General features: G+C 42.6%; 1 protein-coding gene across 1 annotated transcript in view; it reads right to left on the bottom strand.

Annotated features, from left to right (window-relative positions):
- tanc2b (tetratricopeptide repeat, ankyrin repeat and coiled-coil containing 2b) overlaps positions 1 to 22,418 on the bottom strand; it is a 141,254-nt gene that overhangs the window by 115,322 nt on the left and 3,514 nt on the right. Inside the window, exon 2 of the mRNA XM_073489737.1 lies at positions 1,981 to 2,086. Coding sequence (XP_073345838.1) covers positions 1,981 to 2,047 — 67 coding nt within the window. The 5' untranslated portion in view covers positions 2,048 to 2,086. The remainder of the gene's footprint in view (positions 1 to 1,980; positions 2,087 to 22,418) is intronic.

The following is a 22,418-nucleotide window of genomic DNA, read 5'->3' as shown; positions in this document are numbered from 1 at the left end:
GACTGATAACAACCGCAAAGTCCAATGTCAAATTTAGCTCTGACAGGAAGCCTGGCCTCCTGAAGTCTAAAAATGAATTACATAACATTTAAAAACTGAACACTGGGAAAAGTTGATCTATTGAATGTCTTTAACCCGACACCTTGAGCTTTCCGCCGAACACATTCACTGTCGGAGTGCAGTCGAGGGAAGAGATGGCGATATAATATGCTGTCGGATATTTCAAGCTGTACAAAATTAATTCATCTGTGCAAATCAAGTTTTTGGCTGGACGAAAGCCTGGAGAAGGCACATTTTCACACCATAATAAAGACCCTGGAAACCCTGGGGAGGCGGTTAAGAGAGAGGAGGTTGTTCCATTGGCTTGGCAATAACCCGAAACTTATTAGATTCAAATAAGAGCGACTGTGCCGTTACGAAATGAACACTCCGAGCTCTCCCAAGTGTTGCTTTTGGCTGGGATTATCTGCCACATCAAAGGGCCCGTTCCTCTGAGCGGGAGCTTTATGAGGACTGAGTGACAGTAATGCATGTGAAGGAACAAAAGGTTTTCATGTGGCTCCGTAACACAGTTACAGCATATTAATAGTTATTTCACCTGACTGAGGGGGAAAAGGGGGACGTACAGGTCGGTCTGTGAACCACACAGAGGAAAGGTTTTTGATTAGGCTGTCTGCATGCAGCGCTCACCATGTTAACTTCAATTTAAGAGCTTTTAAATACCACATAAACTTAAATTCAATACTCGATCATGCCAATAATACTTAATTGGGACGATAAGGTACACAAATGTATTGACATCTACTGTATATAAAACCTCTGTCAGGAATTCCCAGCTGTACAACAATGATTGCTATTAATTTAATCAATCAATTAACATGAGCCGGATCCAAATAAGCGGCAGGTAATGGATGAACATTTACAGTGAAATTGACCCGGTGTTATATGACAGCCTCAGGCACAGTCACAACAACCACACTTTCAGGTAGAAGTCACAACTGGCTCTTTTGGAGCAGTTGTTTAGAAACCAGGGGTAACAGTCGCACTCAGATGGAGACGAAACAAGCAGGCCGAGATCGCCAGGAAAGTATTTTATAGGCTTGTTTACAATCAACTCCTGGAGCAGTTCATTTGCGGTTTGAATGGAAACGAACCAACCACTGGATTTTATGACAGCAAATATTTCATTTCAAAAGCTAAACTATCAATAAATCTGTACAGGAGGTGATCCAATGTTAATATCTGCAGCAGGCTAGAGAAAAATATCTAGAAGGCCTTTTCAAGACCTTCAGATGCCCTGTTCATTAGAGCGAGAGATACCTGCACTAATATTCATGATAAAAACACATTTAAGGATTGACCTTGAAACTTGATCTGTGGGGAGGACTGACGCTCACCCAGCCAGCAGAAAGTGGCTCTCTAGTGGGAAGCTTTTACCGTGAAAACGACTGCAGGAACTGTTGAGCTTGCTTTAAAAAGCAGATTAACACTTTGCTTTTATTACAGCTCTGATTGCACAGCAAAGGATAACCATCATTAAACAGTGAGATGCAAAAACTCAAACCTCCAGCGACGAAACAACAGTGAGAGCGACATTAAGCAGGTGCTACAGAACTACCGGATCGATGTGGAGAGAGCTCGGTCGAGCTGGGAACCGTAACGTGATGTTTGTGCTCCCGAGCAGGGCCGAACAATCGAGGGCGGCTCAGAAATCAAAAAGGAAAAAACTCCAGAGTACAGCATGACCAAAGCATGGAGCTCACAACAGGAGGTAAAGCTATTCAAGCAGCAGAACTGATGAGCTGGTTTGCATCTATTTTTAAGCATAAAACAGCTTTAAATGGATCAAAAATACATTTCATCTGCTGAGCAGCGTGTTCCTGCTTCCTAAAAATACACTCGGCGAACGAGTGACCACCTTCTGTGCGCTGACAGGCAGATGCGTCATTGTTTGTGGCTGGCATCAGAAAACACACTCACCACTGCTGCGACTCTTGCGGTTGGCCTTCCCTCCCGTCAGCAACATCTTCAAGCTGTTCCTAAACATGACTGCAGCAGATGCACCGGACTAGACTACAGAAAAAATCTGTCGGGGAAAGAAGAGAGAATAAATATTAATGTTTCTGGGAGCACTTGGAGTGTAACCAACTGTCTGCTGTGAGATCTTGCTGACACTGTTAACAATATAATTCGAGAGTTAAAAAGGCTTTATTAGATATATCAGAGCAACACAATAAACAAGAATGTCAAAGCCAAGGACGACAGAAGAACCTTTAATGGGACTCTGAAATGCAGGAAATCCTATTCATGGAAATTTGTAACGTTACGTGGGTCCAAGAATCAACTCAGAATACAATTAACTTCTACTCTCTATGAAATAATAATATTAAATAGAGTTGTGGAGGTGACAACTGTTGTTTTTTTAGTTTTTGGTTGTTGGCATAGGCAGCGATTAGGGTGATTGAGGACCTCAGGGTCGCCTTGACATGTGACCTGGAGGAGCCAGGGATTGAACCACAACCCCTGCAGATAACGGGCAACCCGCTCCACATGCTGAACCACCGCAGACCAGTTCTTCGTTACTGTATCCTTGTTATCTAGATATATTAACTGGGTTAACAGAATGCAATCGCCTTCGAATAAACAGTGTTTACCGACAAGAAGCTTGTGAACTGAGCCTTTCAAGGATGCTCCTTTCATACCCAACAATGATACTGTCACCTGTTACCAATGAACCTGTTTACCTGTTGAATGTTTTTGGATCATTCCACAACGTTCACAGTCTTTTGTTGTTCCTGTCCCAACTGCTGAATTCATAATAAGCCAGCAATACGTTGATGAGATATATGACTCTAGCTGGCAACGAGGCAGATGAGGAGCTTGTGACAAAGAAGAACTATCTTTAATGCAATATTGAGTTTAATGGTCCAAAAAAGAGTAATTCAAAGTCTATTTCAAGTCTGGCTTTAGTCTACAAGACATTTCAAAGATCCTAATTTGCAATTAAATAGATCGTGAAATTAGTTCTAGGCCAGTTCGCCCATTCTGAGTTTGCGGTGAATGAACACACATTTTTGCAAAGAGACATTTCCTTCACCTTCAGCAGGTCGAGGCCACATCCAATACACAGCATGCAGAGCAGACGTTTGGCTCGGATAATATAAACAATGTACTGCACAGTATCATAAAACTACTGGTGACGGAGGACGGGCTTTCAGTACTAAAAAGGAGCTGCGCAGCTGACAGATAGCACCATAAACCATAAGATCATCTTCATTTCTTGACAGCAGCTTGCTTCATCCTGCTAATTCCTCCCCTCGCCCCCCCCAACCTCCATACACATATCTCTGCTGTGAGTAGCTAAAAAGCACGGCAGCAGATGTTCTCCATTAGATGGGAGTGACTCAGCAAAGCCCCACAGACGAGCTCCAGCTGAGGAGCCAGCTTTGGACCCAAACAATTAAAAAAAAAAAAAAAACCTCAAAGAGGAGGACATGGAAAAGCTCTCAAAAAGCCCTCGTCTCCCCTCCCCCACGTAAAAACCGTGCTTAACCAATGTTTTTCCCAATCCCCTCGTGACCTTGTGAGGGGTCTAAAAGGCTTCCAGGATCATTAGACTGCAGACACTGCGAGGGTCGCTGGGGACACGGGGATGACAATGAGGCAAAAGATGATATTATGGTCAGGTGGGATCATGAAACTGAGTCATGAAGCACACATCTTTGGCTCTACTGATGAATGTAGTGTTTTCTAGGGGTTTGTTTGAGAGTGAATCTTAGGTCACAGCCCAGATGGATTAGTGGAGGCAGGTCTAAGACTACCCTAAACTGTGATGAGGTTGAACCTTTGAACTCCAGCCCCAGAGAACATTTTTTGTTTGATTTCATCAGGCTCTGTCTGTCTGGCCTTTTGTAGTATTAAGTCGTCCGCAGAAGGTCTCAACAAGATTGAAAACGGAGTGCAGTCCTGGCAGTTGCCAATTTGGAGTTTAGCTCAAGTGTGGAGAAAAAGAGAAAGAACTGAAGGAGAAGTCAATTTGAGCAACAACAAATATACCAGGGGGGGAAAAGAAGAGAGGAGCTACTGTAGCTGCCAAAATGAGACCAGGCCCAGACTCAAATCACTTCAGATGCTTTTCGGAGACGCCTCCAGCTGTGTTTGTTATTTGTTTTGAAAGAAGGTGTGTGCCGATACTTTTTTTTTGCCCATCAGTGACCATTACGATTTTTTCTAAATGTGTATGTTTTCTTGTTTTGCAGAATGCTGACAGGAAACACGCTACCTTGTGTGTAGAGTGCACATGAATTGAAGCAGGCGTAGGAGCCTAACAAAGATGGAGGGGTCTTTATGTTGCTGAATCTTTAGTACATGCGCTACTCAAGTCAGGTAAGGACATCATTACAGCCATCGACTTGTCAATAACCAGACTTACCACGCCCACGCTCTAAAGCACCCTGTTCTTCGTCTATTTTACTCTAAACGGGACCATAATTAATAAAATGAACATCATGCTGTATTGAAGAAGACTTGAAACTACAGATTGAGGCTATAAACACATCAGGAAACTGTTTACTGAGGCGATAAATCAAGTAAGAAGTAGGGTCTTTTTCTGGTTTCAGGTTTAAGGCACTTCCACCTTGGCTTCACTTTTCAGACCCGGAAGCTAAGACCATATTTCACACGATCAATGGCTAACCAATCATTGCCTGCCGTCTTTCACAATTACCGGTTCACCGAGATATGCTACGGCCCTTTGGCAGACAAAAAAGTCAATTGTCTTCCTCTACGCGGCACCGCAAGGGTGAAAACCAGCAATCGTCCAGCCAGACACTCGTTCTGGTTTTCCGACACTCAACATCTGTCTGATCGAGCCATTATCAGGCTCATATCATTAAGTCTAATCTCGGCATCACTCTTTTAAGCCTTCAAAATATAATGACTCGACTCCTTTAGGACATGCCGTTCGCAAGAAAGTACATCTAGTATCATTACAATTAAAATGATATTCTGATTTCTTTTCTTAACAACCTTTCTACAATAACTACATTTCTTTCTTGCCACTGACTGGTGAGCGGGAGAAGTAATATCTGGCTATCAGAGGCAGTGACAGAGGATCCTGATGTCTGATATGATTGTGCATCCAATAACACTTTTGACAGCAGTTACCATTCCTCTCCCCCCCCCAGTCGATAACAGTGCCAGTAAATGTCCCCATCAAGGCCGATGCAGATGAGGGTTATGGCAGTGTTTTATCTTCTGATGTAGGCTCAGACTTACCAGCTTAGTTTGATAATTCCACCCGCTCACATAAAACACGTCTCAGCCGCTCTGATTCGGAGGGATCACTGACAATACATATGAATATTTTTGACCTCGTTTGCCGTGCAGAGCAGTGTCACCCTGCCATTGTGACAGCCTTCCCTAAATAAAAAATGAGCCTGACATTTGTCTCTGCACCATTTGGCCCAGATCCTGATACAACTATTCTCTGGTGAAATGAAGAGCGTCTGAAACTGTAAGCCTCCTACAGGGCCGTCTATTATAAACGTGTTATCAGCACCTGATACGATTGTCTCGGCAACTTAGTGGAGTTAACTGATGCTACAGGCAAACGTGCCCACAAAAGACATGACAATTCTCCAATTTAGGGGAATTTTGCCTATTTTGCTAGATTACAGTTGCCACAAAAGGGGCAAAAAATGATATGTAGGGTCTTATAATCACAGAACAAAGCAGCGACATGGCTGCTTGTCTCGCCTTAACAAAGGACTGAGGCATCCAGTCCAGCTCTCCAATCAAGACGGTGCAGTTTCATCAGATAAGTTATACTGTGCTGTATATTCTCAGCCATGCTGTCAGTGGGTGCGACTGTAGTTTACTGGGAACGGCACACAGCTGAGTCTGTAGACCAGTTTAAATTCAGTTACTGCCGTCTGGATTAGACTTTCATTTCAACAACCCCAATTACAAACTAGAATTACCGCCTCGCAGTTGTATGCCACAGCGCAACAGTCAAGTCGCTGCTCCTGAGCTGAGTGTTGAATAATGGCCAGAAAATGATGCTGTCACAGAGAAGTTGACCTTTGACCGCTTAAACATGAAATGTCTTCACGTATCCTATTAGACTTTGGTGTAAATGTCTTTGCCATACTTGAAAAATGTGTTTTGAAGAAATTCCTGCAACCTGGATTTAATTGAATACAATACAAATACAACTTTCACTTTCACTTTCACAACATTGGGACGGACGGATGAACAACCCAAAAACGTAATGCCTCGGGCCACGGCGATCACCAGTGCGAAGGTCATAAAAAGTTGGGACACTGTTTAAAACATAAATAAGATGGACTGCAATGATTTGCAGATCATTTTCGACCCAGATCTAATTGAATACAACACAAATACAACATATTTGGAGTGAGGACTGGGCCACGTTTAGTTTTTCTCAGACCTCCTATGTTTAGAAACACTAAGAGCAGAGATGCTGCTTCAAATAGACTCAGACAGGTAACAGTAGGGCAGGTCAGATCGTTTCATTTATTTATTTTGGTTTGTTTCTATTATTTAGAGTCAGGCAGACCTTGCTAAAACGAGTTAGGCGTCCTCTTTTGGTTGTTTAAGAATCCTCACATTACTTTATTCCCCCTCCCCCTTCTTCTGTTGCATCACCTCTGAAATGATCTCGACTGTAAATGTATCTGTGATGAGCGATAAAGCTCTCAGCCCTGCAGTCAACTTCAATTGGATTGACTAGCACCTCAGCTGTGGGAGAGAAGGAGTTAAAGCCACCTTAATCACAGCAATCATTGCAGCTGCTTCATGATACGGTGACACAAGTGATCCCTACACCTACCAGAGGGAGAGATGAAAAGCATTAGTCACATCAAAAGCAGCAGAGCTCGTTCAAGGTGGCTGAGCGGTGGCACACAAGCTACGAAAGGCTACATTGTGGTGTGGACTGACTGGAATAGTCCGGATTTTTTTAACAATCCAAGGATTTTTCACACTATTAATTACAGTCAACGAAGAATGAAGTACTGAGAACATACTGTGAAATAAACACTCCGGTGATGAGCAGAGGTTCTCTTCATTCTGCCTGAAGTCTGTTCATTGGTATGAATCGTGCACCACGACAAGATGTCGACAGTGGTAAGAGAGCGTAAGGTTGCAGCAGGTCACGTCTATTGGCATGCGCGCTCATCTCCTCTGATACAGGCAGGGCCGCGCAGGGGCACCTACAAAAGTATCCACGCAGCTCACCGCGACTTCACCTCAGCATAAAATATGAGCGGGGAGTAGCTTATTATGTCCGGTCTGGTTAGCCTGGAGGCCAGAAGGCATTCTGTGATTTTAATACTAAATCAAAATCTTAAAAAGTCTCTCAGTACATATTGTAGCTTCAGCTCTCCACAGTGCAGCTGAAAGTAGTGTGTCCACAGGTATCAGGCACTTACATTTTATGCTTTTTAGGAGCTTTCCAAGATTTTTCTTTTACCAAATTTAACACTGATGTTTCTGAATAAATTATATTTTTCTTATTCAAGCACTGCAGGTAAGGAAAGACATAAGTAGTACATATTTGGGTCTGTGCAGAGGTAGATTTTAAGTCAGAATATGGTTGTTAGAGTGAGTTAGAGGAGTGAGTCAACATTTTGCCAACAGGTAGAAAGCACAAAGACAGTGTTAGTAATCGGTACGGAGCGAGGTTTAAAGATTTGTAACGTCAGAAACTCTCAGGCAGAGAAGCGTGACTCATTTTGATAAATGATAAATAAGATAAAATGTTTAGGTGGAGGTGTAATTTGTAGCTCCAAAAACACAGCTTTTAACCAAAGGAACCGAAAACTGCTGCTCTTGGCTAGCTATGCTTTGCTGTAGCTAGCTCCCGTTAGCTGTTTAGCTCAGGGCTCGGTTAGCTGTGGAGCCAGTGGCCCTAGAGTTTGTCGGGACTGAGACCTCGGATCACAGCGGGAGTCACCGCTGGCGACAGGGCTCAGCTCAACTGGATTTGGCAGCCTGACGTAAGAGTGAACACAGCTGGGATGAGATGAGATTTTTGATCAATAATCATCAGTAATGTGGAGACGAAGACTCAGCGGGTAAAGGCAAGTATCAGAAGAAGAAGAACAGTCTGGTAAGTTCAGAAATCACTTTACTGTAATGCAGCCTTTAAAAGCAGGGAAAGACAACACTTATGTCACATCACAATACAAAGATAGTCAAAATACATAGTCTCATACCACGATGATATAATATCCATATATTGCCCTGCCCTTGCTGAAAAGCCTGGGGATGAAACACACAGGCCTTCACAGTCTAGCCCGATAAATCTGTTTGAATATGTATAGCAGGGAGCTAACCAGGCAAGGCTGTAGCCGTTTACTAACTGCCAGAGCAGAAAATAGGGAGAGATGTTGCTGTCTGTTTCTAGAGGAGGCAATCAATGTATGAAATCTTAGAGGACAGGATACTGAGTAGGCACACACACATACAGACTCGCAGGTCGCCATAGAGAAGACAGCCACGCACACAGAAAATGTACCCGTATACACAGCTGAAGCAATGTTTCATCTGAGGGTGTAAGCACACACATCTCTCATTCCCACTCTCTCTGACCCTGTGTACCGGCCTTTGTGAAGGGAAGCCAAGAAGCAGCATGCTCTCACAGCTAATGTGCGTAAGCGGATGCAGCCCATCTCAGGCTCTTCCACAGCTCGGGCATAATGCTCCTCCAGTGTGTTAAAAACCACTTAAAGGCACATTCACCAGGCCCTGCGTGATGAGCAGCTTTCATCTGGTCACCCGAAAAAAAGCAGCGCGCTTGTTTGTTCTGATGAAAAATGAAACGCGGACACGGCTCGGTTTCATTCGTAAGCTCACTCGGGCTGAATTAACAGCCTGAAACGTGCCTTTTGAGCCAGACAGATACCTGCATTTAAGCTGCATTAGTCATTAAAATCTGTTGGTTTAGCTTCAAGCCGCGCTCGAAGAATTGCTTCATCACGGCATGATGTTGAGGATATTAGAGGATTAGCCTAGGTCTCCTCATGCAGCTCTTGTAGAATGAATTAAAATTTTAATCACTAAGCTCCATCTAAATTTTTTAAACATAAAAGAAATCCAGCTGGCAGCAGGTGCAGACGTCCCCCGTCGGAGTCTTAAGTCCGGATTGAGAACCGCCGCGACCCTCCATTAATTATAGAGCTTATTTACAATCAATAAAGTATCCTTTAATGGGGCCGGCCATGGCAAAGGCCAGTGTTGCAGGGCGTCCAATAGGATTTATCTCATGTTACCGCTGGCCTTCAAATTAAAACTCAGAGAGGAAACCACGCAGACACAATCATAAAATTAGAGAGGACACACGTTTGCCCCTGGGAGTGCTCTTACTGTGATTATAACACAGATTGAGATGGAGGAAATTGGGCTTTTTGAACAAGGCAATATGCCCAATGATGGTGAATGACTACAGGGACGTTTCAGGGTAAAATCTAATTTCTCTAAAAGATATAATAAGAATCTGTCTTATTATATTGGTCACCCGTGAAAGAAATACAGCTCAATATTGCTGGTGAAAGGAGAATCCCTGCGAGGCCGAAGCACAATGAAGCATCAACAGCTTTAGAGTGACAAATGGACTTCGCCCGGAGGTACGACCATTTCTCGGAGCAGTTACAGTAGAACTGGGTGGGTCCGACTGGGAGACGATGATGTCAGATATTAAAGGGACAGTGCTGAGTGCAGTGAGTTTTATGTGTTAGTCAAAAATGTGTCTACAAAACAACTTTTTTTATATACATCTGTTGACAGTGGATCAGTTTGAAGTATGTCAGGGAGTTTTATTCAGTCTGTGGGAGAAATGGAACAAGAAGGAGCTGTTAGATGAAGCGCTGCAGGCGACAGGCTGCACACCACCAACTCCTTTTTACTAATTGATGTTGCCAAATAGGCGCTTTTGATTTTCGCTTTGAGAACAAATCCTCCGCCGTCGTCTAGTGAGTCAACTGTCCGTACCCCCTTCACGTTTTAAGTGAAATGTAATCGTAGCGTCCGTCGTCCGACTACGTATCGCATATAAAAGCAAGTTATGTAACACTGGATCACCGACTACCATGGCAGTTCTGGGATGAAGCCATTTTATCTTCTTTTTTATCATTTGTTTCTTTTTACATTTTAAAGTCTCAGTGCTGCAACTCTGTTCTGCTGTGAAGCTGCAGAAATGTTTTGTGTACTATGAAACTTCACCCGACTTTCCATCGACATGGGGTTGAGGAGATGATGAATGAAATTTCATGTTTTGGATGATCTGCTCCTTTGGTCAAATGAAACAGTCTCAGATAAAGCATTGTGTCAGAGTATCTTAAAACAGTGGTCGAAATGAAGCTGAGTCATCCTCAATCCATTGATTTCCTTCACTTGCTTCTACACACCGTCTTCCTAAAGGGTGAGCAGAGTGGCAGATGGACCTGTTCATTAAAACAAAATCCTGGTGCAGTGGTGCATCTCTAAACACGGCAGACAACATATTCTCGCTCAAAAGGGGGAAACAAACGACTCAAGCTGGAGCCTCCTCCCTCATTTTTCCAGCAGCAGACGCCCTGCAGCATCAGGCCGGGATAAATCACACGCCCATCTGCAGGTTGAGGATGACCGGGGGAGCACAGTTCCATAAATCACACTGATATCAATAAGGGGAAGTGTCAGGCTCCGGCTCACAAGGTGAGAGTCGCACAGGGCGATGCAGAAACCACTTAAGGTCGCTGGTAACAAAGTTTCACTCCTGGCCCTCGCTAGATTATTTATTAATCTAGATTAATGCCCCTGCACTCATTGCTTTGCAGGGGAAGGTGGTGATATCTGTATCACGATGCACCATATAAGGGTACGATCAGTCACCGATGATCCCACGGTGGACGAGATTGCCGTCTAAAAGCTCCTCGGCTTTTTTATTTCTACGTGGAACATGAGGTATGTTTCAAATCACACTTTAGAGTCGTGTCACATACCAAATACAAGAGCTTCATCTTTCAAAGGATCGGAAGGTAGAAGATTTCAAAATGTCAAACCAAACAAATGTGTTCTGTATAAAAAAGATTATGAGAGCTTCTGCTCGAACGCTACCAGAGGATTGTTTAGAAGATGTCATCACTATCTCTCAAAATTCAAACATAAGCGTCTCCTGGATAATTAAATGATACTGTAGCGTTATACTTCTGTCATCATGGCTCTAAATGCTACGTAACACAAAAGCTTGGATTAAAGCTGGATTAAATTCAACTGGGATCATGTCACAGTTAGCGAATTCATACAAAATGTACCTAGAATCTGAAAATTAACTGATTTCAGCTCAGTGATTGGATCATTTGGACCAAAATGCAGCTCTGGAATTGTAGCTGGCTTCTATCTTGATATTTTTCTGTGCACAGACTTTTGATTTGATTCAACCACTAAAGTTTTTATGTCCATCCAAACCTCCAGATTGCTCCAACTGGCAGTTACCTGATATTGTCTCTGCAGAAAATGAATGGGACTTCTGCGATAACTGCTTCTGCTTTGCAACTCCAAAGTGTTGAATGCTGCTCGGATTGAATGTTACTCATCTACTCTCCATTGACACGTGAGCTGTAGACCTCATGACAGCTCGGCATCTGCGACCTCAAGCCTTGAGAGTTCAATGCTAAAGAGCAAAGACACCATTTGGCACAGGTTTTAGGTTTCCAAAGTGACACGTTCACATAAATATAATTTCATCTCTTTGCTGACCTTTCGAAGTAATGTTACAGAACGAGGGCCAACAAGTGTGGGCGTCCTCCTCAGCAGTGTTTCCACCCCAGGAACTTTTCCCTGGAACCTTTGAAGGAACTCAGCGTGTCTCTGCTGCATGGACCGGGGTCAGAACAAACATGGTCGGCTCAGAGATGTCGTAGTATTAAATGGCGAGAAATTCACAGTCGAGCAGAAGTTAAAAGATCAGTTTTTCCAGAAGTGGCATTATGAACTCCGGAGTATGTCATCATGTGATCTATATTGTGAATTTAAAGAGGCGTTCAAGTTTGTAAAGTATCTACTTCGTGAATAAGCGGTTTGCTCAGGCTATTTGTAATCTCAGAGTTTCTAATAACAGGAAGATATAAAGGTCTGGAAGGGAATAAAAGATGCTATACTTTATGTGATGATAATTGCCTGGGGGATGAGTATCAGGACAAGTATTGTTGATAATAGACAAAATACTTCGTTAATCATCTGTCTTTGTTTAAACTTCTACTTCTCTTCTGTTATTGCAGACTAATAAATCAAAGACTGCATGTAAATTTTGAGTAATGCTTCGCCTCTCTTTAAATAACTTGGCTTGTGCTGGGAATCTATTTGGATTGTTTACTACTCTATTATGGTTTTGTTTCGTGTTTGAAACAGGGAATATTCTTTTTGTTTTGTTATTTCCCTTTGTTGAAATACCAAAGCCTGCATCTGTCATTCCTTTCTTGATCTTTCGCGACAAGATCTTATATAATTTGATGCTAAAATCATATTATCCCATTCATTTCTGCTTAGTCACATTTTAAGCACAAATCTCTGAAATGGTTTAATTGAATCTTAATGTAAATAGAATTAGAGGGCTCTTTGTACAATTTACAGCATCCGTTCAACTAATGTAACTGAAATATGAATCGATATTGAATCAAATCGAATTTGGACCTTGTAAATCGGACTCAAATCAATTTGGAAAATCAGTGACGATACCCAGTTTTAGTGAAAACACAGAGAACAACAGACCATTCAGCTCCTTGAAAAGTAGTTAATGAAACTAAAACTTTGGGGTATTTTGGGTGGAAACATCATCGCCCTCTGTTTAAGGCCACACTGTTTGGGCAAAGTTGGGCTTAATGTGTTTATTCTCCAGCAAACAGTCACGGCTCACATAAAGCCAAGTGAATTATCGTGTGCTTTGGTTGTGTCGTGTCCCTGTGGGGAAACAGAAGTCCTCCTACACAGGCCAACTGGCAAACGCTCTCATTAACAGATCTATGCCCAGTTTACACCAGCTCGGACCTCTCTCACCCTCTTGTTCAAATCTATTCAAAAGGAAGCGACCGAAACAGTGTGTCAACTTTTATCAGAGGCAATGAGAGCCAAATGAAAGAGGACATAATTTATTTCCCCCTGTTTGTTTTAGGGGATGTCTGGGCAAGACCAAATAATGGGATGAAAAACTGTGAGCCAATGTAGGCAGGTGTAGAAAATTCCCCTCGCCAGACCGAGAAGGGAAATAAATCATCTAAATGCACAAAACCCGTTTAGTCGCTCGGAGCTGCATGACCGCAGTTTTTTTTAAAGTTCAGCTGCATGTCTTCTTTCGTAATCTCTCCAACGGCAGACAGTGCGGGAGCAGGCATTTGTTAGTGATTAATGAAAAGGCGTTTTCCCCCCGCAGACACCGAAATGACATCGGCAGGCGAGCTCTTGATTTTAATATGTTGTGAAAGTGTTCGGTCGTTGCTCTGAACAATAACACAAGCGCGTATGGATGAGCAGCAGTGAATGCGAAGCATAAATCTCTCCCGAGTCTTTTGCCACAGAGCAGGTAGAAACAGGGAGAGATACTGGAGGAGGGATGAGCCGCTCAGCAAATTCCTAACTGTGATGTTTGGGAACTATTCTACCCTCAATAACTCTCTTCAAACTTCACCATTTCAACAACAAATGAAGCTAGACGATGATGTGAAAGGTCAAACGCTGAGAGAAGGATGGTGAGATGAGACAGTTCGATTAATCCCACTGACTGCTGCTTCCACTCCTCTTCCTCATCCTGCCTCTTCATTCACAGACCTCACTGCTACACCTGCTGGCCATTTGGAAGCGCTGCCGCACCATCTGCATTGACACACCGAGCAGAGGTGCCAGGACTCCTATTAACAAATTGATACATCTAAACCTAATCTAAATAATAGCCTCTCATCTTCGCTGCTGACATATGACACGGACATGCCCATCATCTTGCCTGCAGAATACACAGTAAATTCATTTTTTTTGCATAAATCCTCTCCGAGGCTCCCATTTGTATGCCTCCGGCGCCTTGATCCCGCTCGAACAAATAGACCGGAGCCTCGGGAAGAAGAATGGTTCGATGTTTGACAGGCAGCTTAAAGGGGCAAGTAGAGTCATGACACGAGGGAGGGAGAAGGTCATCCTGCAGGAGGCCGGTAATGGCAGGTAATCAACGTTGGCACAGGTGCACATTTGCATTGAGATGGATGTATTTAAAATCAGCTGGCGTGTCTACTCCAGGGCCAGCACTGAAATTAAATTCTTTGAATACTTCTTTGCCTTTTGGCATTTTATAGCTGCATCTCATATTTTATTCGCTGCAATCACACTACAAGAGACAACAGAGCTACGGGGTGAATAAATGATAATCTCTGTGAAGTTAAGTTGCATGCAAAACGGGATCTCAATTGAAATACAATGCCTTGAAGAAGTATATTACCCCTGATGTCTTGGTATATTGTTTTACAACACTAAATCAAAGTAAATGTAATTAAGCTTAATTTGACACTGATTAACAGTTAAAGTACACACAGGGCACGAAATCCTCACCAATCACTGCAGGTTTTAACAAATAATTGGCACTGTTCATCAGTGGGAAGCCTGCGAGGGATCGTATCCTTGTCACTGTAGAAGTGACTCCTGGAGGTTGGTTAGTGTGGTGTGACCTGAGAAGGAAAGCAGTGGCTCCTGTTTGCCCTGAAAGTTACTGCAGTTACACTGTTAATACAAACTTCCTGTATCCATTTCAAATTAAAAGCCCTCTGGCGTTTCAGTGGAAAGGAACCCTTAATATCTTAACAAGGCTTTCATTGTGAAACATTATCAGGAACAGGTCTCCAGTTTCACGCAGCTGAAGTCTTATTTCTTTTTTTATTTTGATGTTGAACTTTAGAAGACGGGTTAAGTTGAATTGTTGTTGAGGGAAAATGGAAACACAACGTGTCGCAGCTGTCCTGATGGACTGTAGTGCTGCTACACTTTCATTCAAGGGCTCTCTTTATGTTCCTCTTTGGAGCAGCTAAGTTTCATGACACACCTAGTGGTGAAATGTGGTATTACTGGTCTGGTTTGACAGCAGTTCAAGTCTGTGTTTTTGTCATTTGTAGGCGTGAAACTACAGGGAATTTTTGACGAAGGACTACAGCGTTGCAACATTTGTTAGCGTGGCATCACTAGATATTTTTAAGGAGACATCTTGACAATTTCCAGCTGCGTTTGTGTCGACTGAAACAGTTACTTTAAGCCAAACCAGAATTTCTTTCGAACACTAACCAAGGGGTTTTTGTGTCTAGATCTCAATAGTATAATTTTTAATGAGACAAAAATAATCAAAAGTATTGCTTCAAGCCACATGGTGAAAAGGTTAACCTCAGAAGTGTGAGAGTGGTTTGGTTACAAAGGATCAGAGGTACAACAAACCAAAGTAATATCTAGTAAGTACAAGAACACTGGTGCAATAAAACAAATGTATTTCACCACCTCAAGCAGAAAAGCACCCAGTTGAGTACAAAGAAAGCCAAAAATCCCACGATGAAATGCTCACCAGCTACTGTGAGCTCTAAGCAAAAAATATGCTTCAGTATTTTGTCATCCTCAAAAATATCTTTATCGTAAAAATACCCTGAAATATCATGGTATTATTTTAGCGCCATATTGTTTACCCCTACTGCAGAGGCCCCTAAAGCTCCAATCCTACTGTATCAACCAGTTTCTGCTACTGAAGATGAAAACATGCTCGGTAACTACAACACAATATCAGCTGACATGATTAGGACCTCGAGCTGGGTCCTGTTTTATTACCTAATCATGAGTCAGTCATAATACCTTCATTATTCCCAAATGAAGGTATTTAATCAAATGTCTTACACTCACTGGGCACAAAAAGGAGAAAACAAATCTCATTATTTAAATCAAGGACACTTCTGCATCAAATGATCATCACTGCATCCAGTGTGATTCGGTGTTGTCAAAGAAAAAACAGAAACTTAAGGAGGTGTGAATGCTTTTTTCCTTGTAAGCCCTCTGAATGAAAGCATAAAATGGCTGTGATAACTTCTGATCACATCCTCACACATCTTGTCCTGGCACAGCCCTCGCAGGGATCCAGTGCCAGCCTGAAGCTGGTTTCACACAGAATTGTAACTCCTTCGCTCTGCGCTGTCGTGACACAACCGGCCCTCAGATGGGTCGATTTGTCCACTTCAAGGGAAGAGCTAAACAACCAGCTAGCACAAGCTACCCACTTGCTCTAATTTCTTGCCGATGTGTGTATCCCAGTTACATTCATTTTCTTAAAATGCTTGACACACAGTACTTAGCCAGAGGCCTGTTGAGGGATTGTAGTAAGTTTGTATCTCTGAGCAGCAGAGCCAGATAGACTGCTGGACTTCCTTGCCTGAGGCTATTGTGTATCAAGTGCAGCAGAGTGGTTGATAGGCTTAGCATGGCTTCTAAGTGGAGTAAAGCCATGGGGGTACTCCTGGGTTGCTTTCCTTCACAAACTGGCAGAGTTACTAAAGTCTTCATCTGAAATGAACTTGAACCAACTTAACCGGGCGCTGGAGCAGACGCATGGGATGATATCTAACCCTGCGTACTGATGCACCGACTGCAGACTGCAACTCAGAGCGTAAGCCGTCAATACGAAGCTCAGCTGCTTCGAGTTGCACTGCTGCTCGCGGCCAGATAATAATAAGTGTGTCATATTTTACTTATCACATTAGCCAATCATTGACAGCTGGGTGCTTCAGCTTGCAATAAGCAGATTTGATAATGGCAGTGGTAACAATGAAATCTTATAGATTCTCACCCTTGTCAATATTGATGTCAGCCAACCATTATCTCAATCGGGCTCTTCTGTCCTGCCCCCGTTCCATATCATTGTCCCAAGTGTCCCATATTTTTCCTCCCTTAAATGAGTATTGCCATCGGCCCCAAACAAACAGTACCCAAAAGAGTACTGGTCCGACTCTGATTGAAGCAGTTACAGTTTTAGCAAAAACAACAAATATTACAGTTTCTTCCCCACAACTACATCCTGCACCTTTAACGAAAACAAACTCACAGATGAGAAATAAAATGGATGATCACCTGAACACAATTGTGCTGATTAAGCGAACTGATGCGGTTCATTGGGTCAAGACTGATTTGATTCCAGATGTTAAGAGACATCCAGACATCCTGTGATACTCACCACCACCTCAGAGACACACATGACTTCTGCAACCGCCCACATACACAGCAGACATACATGTGGTGGACGCTGCCAATTATTTTGTGGACCAAGTGCCTGGCAGGGGTCCATTATGAAGGCGTTCTCTCCTGGGCAGCCTGCCTCTATAAAGTTCAGTAATGAAACCCAACCATAACTCACATGGTCACCTCGTATTCTGATCTGCAGCCCACCAGTTTCAGAGACTTTATTGGTCGTTTGTGGGAAGGGAGATGTAAGAGAAGACCACCACACGCAAGTTTTTCAATGTCAGCGTGCACCGATATGAAATTTATTCATGATGATGTGTTTAAGCTCCTGCTGATCAGTGTAGCCAAAACAGATGGTGATGGTAATTTTATATCACCTGCAATTGACCTATAGTATAAACTCCACTGGCTGCTGCACGGCCAAAAATCTTGACTGATTAATTAAACATGCATGCCTTGGATGGACTTGGTTATTTTTCTTTTCTAATTCCATCCGATCTCCAAATATCCCTCCCCACAGTCTCCTGTTTTTGCACTGTTTACACTCAGTGTAGACAGAATGTGTCAGCCGTACACACACTATCTCACGAGGCCAAAAGCACCTAGCCCTTTTCTTTTGCTGATGTTGGCAAGGCCGGGCTCAGCCTGCTAATGTGCGTGGCATGAGGCCTGACGAAAGGCAAACTCATCTGTCGCTTGTGACCTTCAGGGAAGAGGAAGGACTGGAGGTGATCCTGCATGTTTGCATCTACATAATATCTCCTCACCCGGAGAGCCAGCCTGTATTTGCCACTTAATCATCTTCTATCTGATTGGCAGGTTTACATGGCTTCATCTTGCACACACATACAGACACATGGCCTCTTGAAGATATGCATAACAGACAGCAGACATTATCACCCAGCAGAGGACGGCGTGTATTAAGAAGACACTGTTTTGTGTAAGTGAAATTAATCAGGACTATACAGAGTGAAGATGCCCTTTCTTTCATGTGTAGCTCATTAATTTTTCTCAGCACAGCCTCATCAACCAAACACTCTGGATTACTCAGAATAACAAAAGACAAATAATTGCAATGCGACATGAAAACAATCAAAGTCAATTAATGGAATGACTCAAGATAAGTATCTTTCAATTAAAAGCCACTAAAACGCACCGCTGCTAAAGTAAAAACAGCATGGATGATTGCCAACATCTGTATGAGAGACTTAAAGGAGCAGTTCACCCACAGATGAAAATATCAGCCAGTATCTGCTCAACCTCGTGCTGACGGAAAGTCGGGTGAAGTTTCGTAGTCCACAAAACATTTCTGGAGACTATCACCATGCTTGTGTGCTTGTGTGTGTACTGTGTGACTGTGGGAGTGAACTGCTGCTCAGTGCCCGATCCACGTGATCGCCACGCGGTGCGATGGCGGCTGGAATCTGAGAGACATTTATTGGTGGTCATCAAATGGCCATCAGAGGGGTCAGTGGTCAGCTAACACGCTAATTGGGTCTCGGTTTTCCCGCGGTCTCGTCTGCGCTTTCAATCAAACGTCAGTCCAGTCAGCCTGACAGAAGCCTGGTGGTGGGCTGAACTGGAAGAGCGAGTAATTTAAGATGTTTTCTCTCCTGCCCACGCTCCCTTCTATCCTTTAATACCGTCCGCTCAGATCCAGATTCATAGCCACAAATAGCAACCCTGAAGGTATCATTGCCCTTGTGATGCACTCTAATATGTTCTGTTCTTTGTGGTATTGTGTTGCTGAAAATAACAGTGAGTCTGGTATGAAAAGTATATTTATAAAGCTCGAGACGCATGTCAGAAGCACGAATCTAAGGCACACATCCCATTTTTAACGACAAAGCTGAACTTAGTTGTAGACCCAAATCCTTTCTTTTTGCTTTCCACATGACTGATTACATTAAAAAAAAAAAAAAAAACAGTAGTACAGTACATTCCTGGAACCTGTCAGTGCCTCTTTTTCACAGTTAAGTCATTTGCAGCCTGAAGGCATACACACCTCATGTGGAAACTGCCCGAGGAGGAGATGAAAGGAAATCAAGAGAGGTGCTGCTAATTCACAGTGGACGCTGAAGGTTCTCCACAGAGTTAATGTGAACATCATGGATGTATAGATGGTAATATAGAACAGGAGCAATGCATAATTCATTGGGAAACAGATTAATCTCCTGCATCAGGCCGTGTGCCTCTGCTTCAATGGAACCACATTTATATCCATGCTGCTGTAATTCACACACTTATTTCCCCAGACGTGAACGAAACTGTCAACATTCACTTTTCACAATTGGACCTGCATTTCGGTCTTATTTATGAGTGGGCAGGCCAAGCTGAGGGTAGAAACTCATTTGGTCAGCACCAAATGTCATTAGGTGTACCTTTCTGACATGCCTAAACTACTCCACCTCCTCTCCCTGCCGGTTTGGATGGATCGCAGTACCCTATTGATCTGTTCTGTTCTTGTCCTGTGGTTTGGAAACCGTACCCAGCCTCTGAATGTCTGATGACTCTCTGCACCTTTGGGATTCGCACGGTACATGGACTTCTTGTGGGTTTTCTTGACGTCAGCGTCATAAATAGAAAGCGTCGACACATTTCTCTTCCGTTTATGTGAACGACAGTAACATTTAGAGTTAAACTGTAAGATTTACTGCACCTATATGTCGTGTTTGATAACCACATTTTAGGGATCATTGCAAATATGTGTGTTTAGCAGCAATTTATCGATATCGTACATTTTTACTACCTAATATCAGTTGAGTATAACCCAAAAATTGAGTTTTGGTCGAGCCCGGCAGGATATTTAACAGTTTAACAATAAACTTTGTCTATAAATGACATCAGTGCACTCAAATAGCAAACTTGACTTGGAGTTTAATAATTATAAATGACTTTAAGCATCTTTTTCTGCATTATGATCTCTTTAAAAAAATGTAATACACAAATACCGAAATATCTGTGATACGCCAAAATCAGAAAAAAAGACCATCCCCTAGACAACATATTTAAATCCACTACATTCCCATTCATAGCCACCTAAATATAATAAATAAATGTATATATTATATAGAATTTTCATCAAGATCCACACCAAAAGATAATGGGGTCTATTCTGGGCCGAGACCCATCCTCCATCCAGGTTTCATGAAAATCTGATCAGTAGTTTTTGTGATATCCTGCTGACAAACCGACTAAGAACATAATCTCCTTGGCGGAGGTAATTAATGTCAAATCCTCACAAAGTTCCTCCTGGACAGAGAGGATTGACCCGAAATGAATCAAACTTAAAGATCAAGCTACGCTTTGTGAACCTGCGTGACTTGAGCTAAAATGATTAGTCCATTAATCAATTTGTCTACTGACCGAAAATAATTTGAAGTTTGAATCACTTACTGAGCATAAAAGCTAAATATTATCTAGTTCTTGCTTCTCCGTATTGAATGTTTGCTGCTTTTCTTCATCTGTATTAGACGAGATTAGATTCATGTAATATCTCACTGAATATCTTTGTTTTTAACTTGTTATATATGTTGTCTTCGGCTCTGGGAAACTGTAATTGGCATTTTTGACTTTTTCCAAGCGATTAATCGAGAAAATAATTGGCAGATTAATCAATAAGGAGAATAGCTGCACCTCTAAACCAATCAGGGACCACCCACGAATTCCCAGTGGCTTCACTCAACAATTTGCTCTCCTACAAAGCACCGTTGCTTGCCGGCAACTCTTTTTGTTTTGTAATGCATTAGATTTTGGGGGAGGGGAGGCAGCTGTTAGCGGGGCCCAGCTGTCAATGACGGCTGGCAGAGATGAGAGGGGAGGAGTTGATTTTGAACAAACCTGTGCATGCATGGTCCCAAAGGAGCATCACTTTAAAGAACTCCCTGAAAAGCCCAGATGATAGCCGGATGTCTCTGTTTACCTCTGCGTCTGCTGCGTATTTGTAATCTCATGCACACATTAATTATGCTAAATACTGTGATGAAGACGAAGAAACCACGGCTGACTTGGCAGAATGAGGCCCAACATGAAATGTCTTAATAATTTGCAATTCACTGTTGGTTACGAAAAACATTTTCCCCCACTACATATCTCAACAAGTCCATTTACAAGAGATGCCCACAAGCTGTTGTGGTCTTGTTGCATTAAGTCCAAACACAGTACAACAAATTGCAGAGGAGAAATTGAGGTGAGGTGAGGTTAGGCCAGGGATCCAATAGATTATGATTTATAGCCTGCAACTGTCCATACTGGACTTAATCCGACTGGGTTTTGGAGAGAAGTGGAGGAAAAAAAGAGTCCCAGTTTTGACAGGAAGGAAATTAATTCACAGCATTTTTGCTGGGCCGTATATCTTCTTCTACCCCCACTATTATTATGCATGGAGTGAAACGAGAAAGAAATGTGGAGGAAATTGTGGTACAGCTCAGTCTGGACTACAATGCAGATTTCCTTTTCATGCTGTTCACGCGGTGTGACTTCTCAAAACCATACATTAGCACAGACTGACTTCTGTGCCTTTCATTTCCTGTGTTGGACGCTGGCTAGTACATTCTGGACTTTGCGAGCCATTAGAGAGACCACTGGAAGCTATTATGCTTAATGACATTGCTTTAAGATGGGCAGCTGAAGTCTGTAGTTAGATTGAAGGCTTTTAGTTGTACAAGGCTGGATTTTTCTGAAGAATGACTTTGGAAAATATTCTCTGCCAAGCAATTTATTCATTAACCCGACAACATATATTCATAACTCGACTGACGAGACAAACACAGAACTCTTCTTTTGACAAATGGTATAAAAGCCTCCTGGAGCTCTTTCATGTGAAGCTTCCAATATTTCCCCTCTGAAAGAGTGATTTCTCTGCTCAAAGCCAAAGCAGCAGCCTCCAATCTCGAGCCGACGAGTCCAGAGCTGACCGATGTGTCCAGCTTCAAAGCCACCAGCCAGACATGCTTAAATGAGCTGCATGACAATAAGACTCACTTGTAGCTATAAGCAAACAAGCCAGAAGACACTGTAGAACAACTGCTATTGTTCAAGGGCCAGAATTGGCCTGTTATTGTTTTAATATTTATGCTTTCTTAGAAAATTAATCTTATTTTTATTGGCGTACATCAGTGAGAACATACCCTTAAAAAACATGGGACATCCATAATCATAACAAGATGTTT

The sequence above is a fragment of the Pagrus major genome, chromosome 20 (genome assembly GCF_040436345.1).
Source record: "Pagrus major chromosome 20, Pma_NU_1.0".
Lineage (NCBI taxonomy): Eukaryota > Metazoa > Chordata > Actinopteri > Spariformes > Sparidae > Pagrus > Pagrus major.
This window is presented reverse-complemented; position numbering and strand designations above follow the sequence as displayed.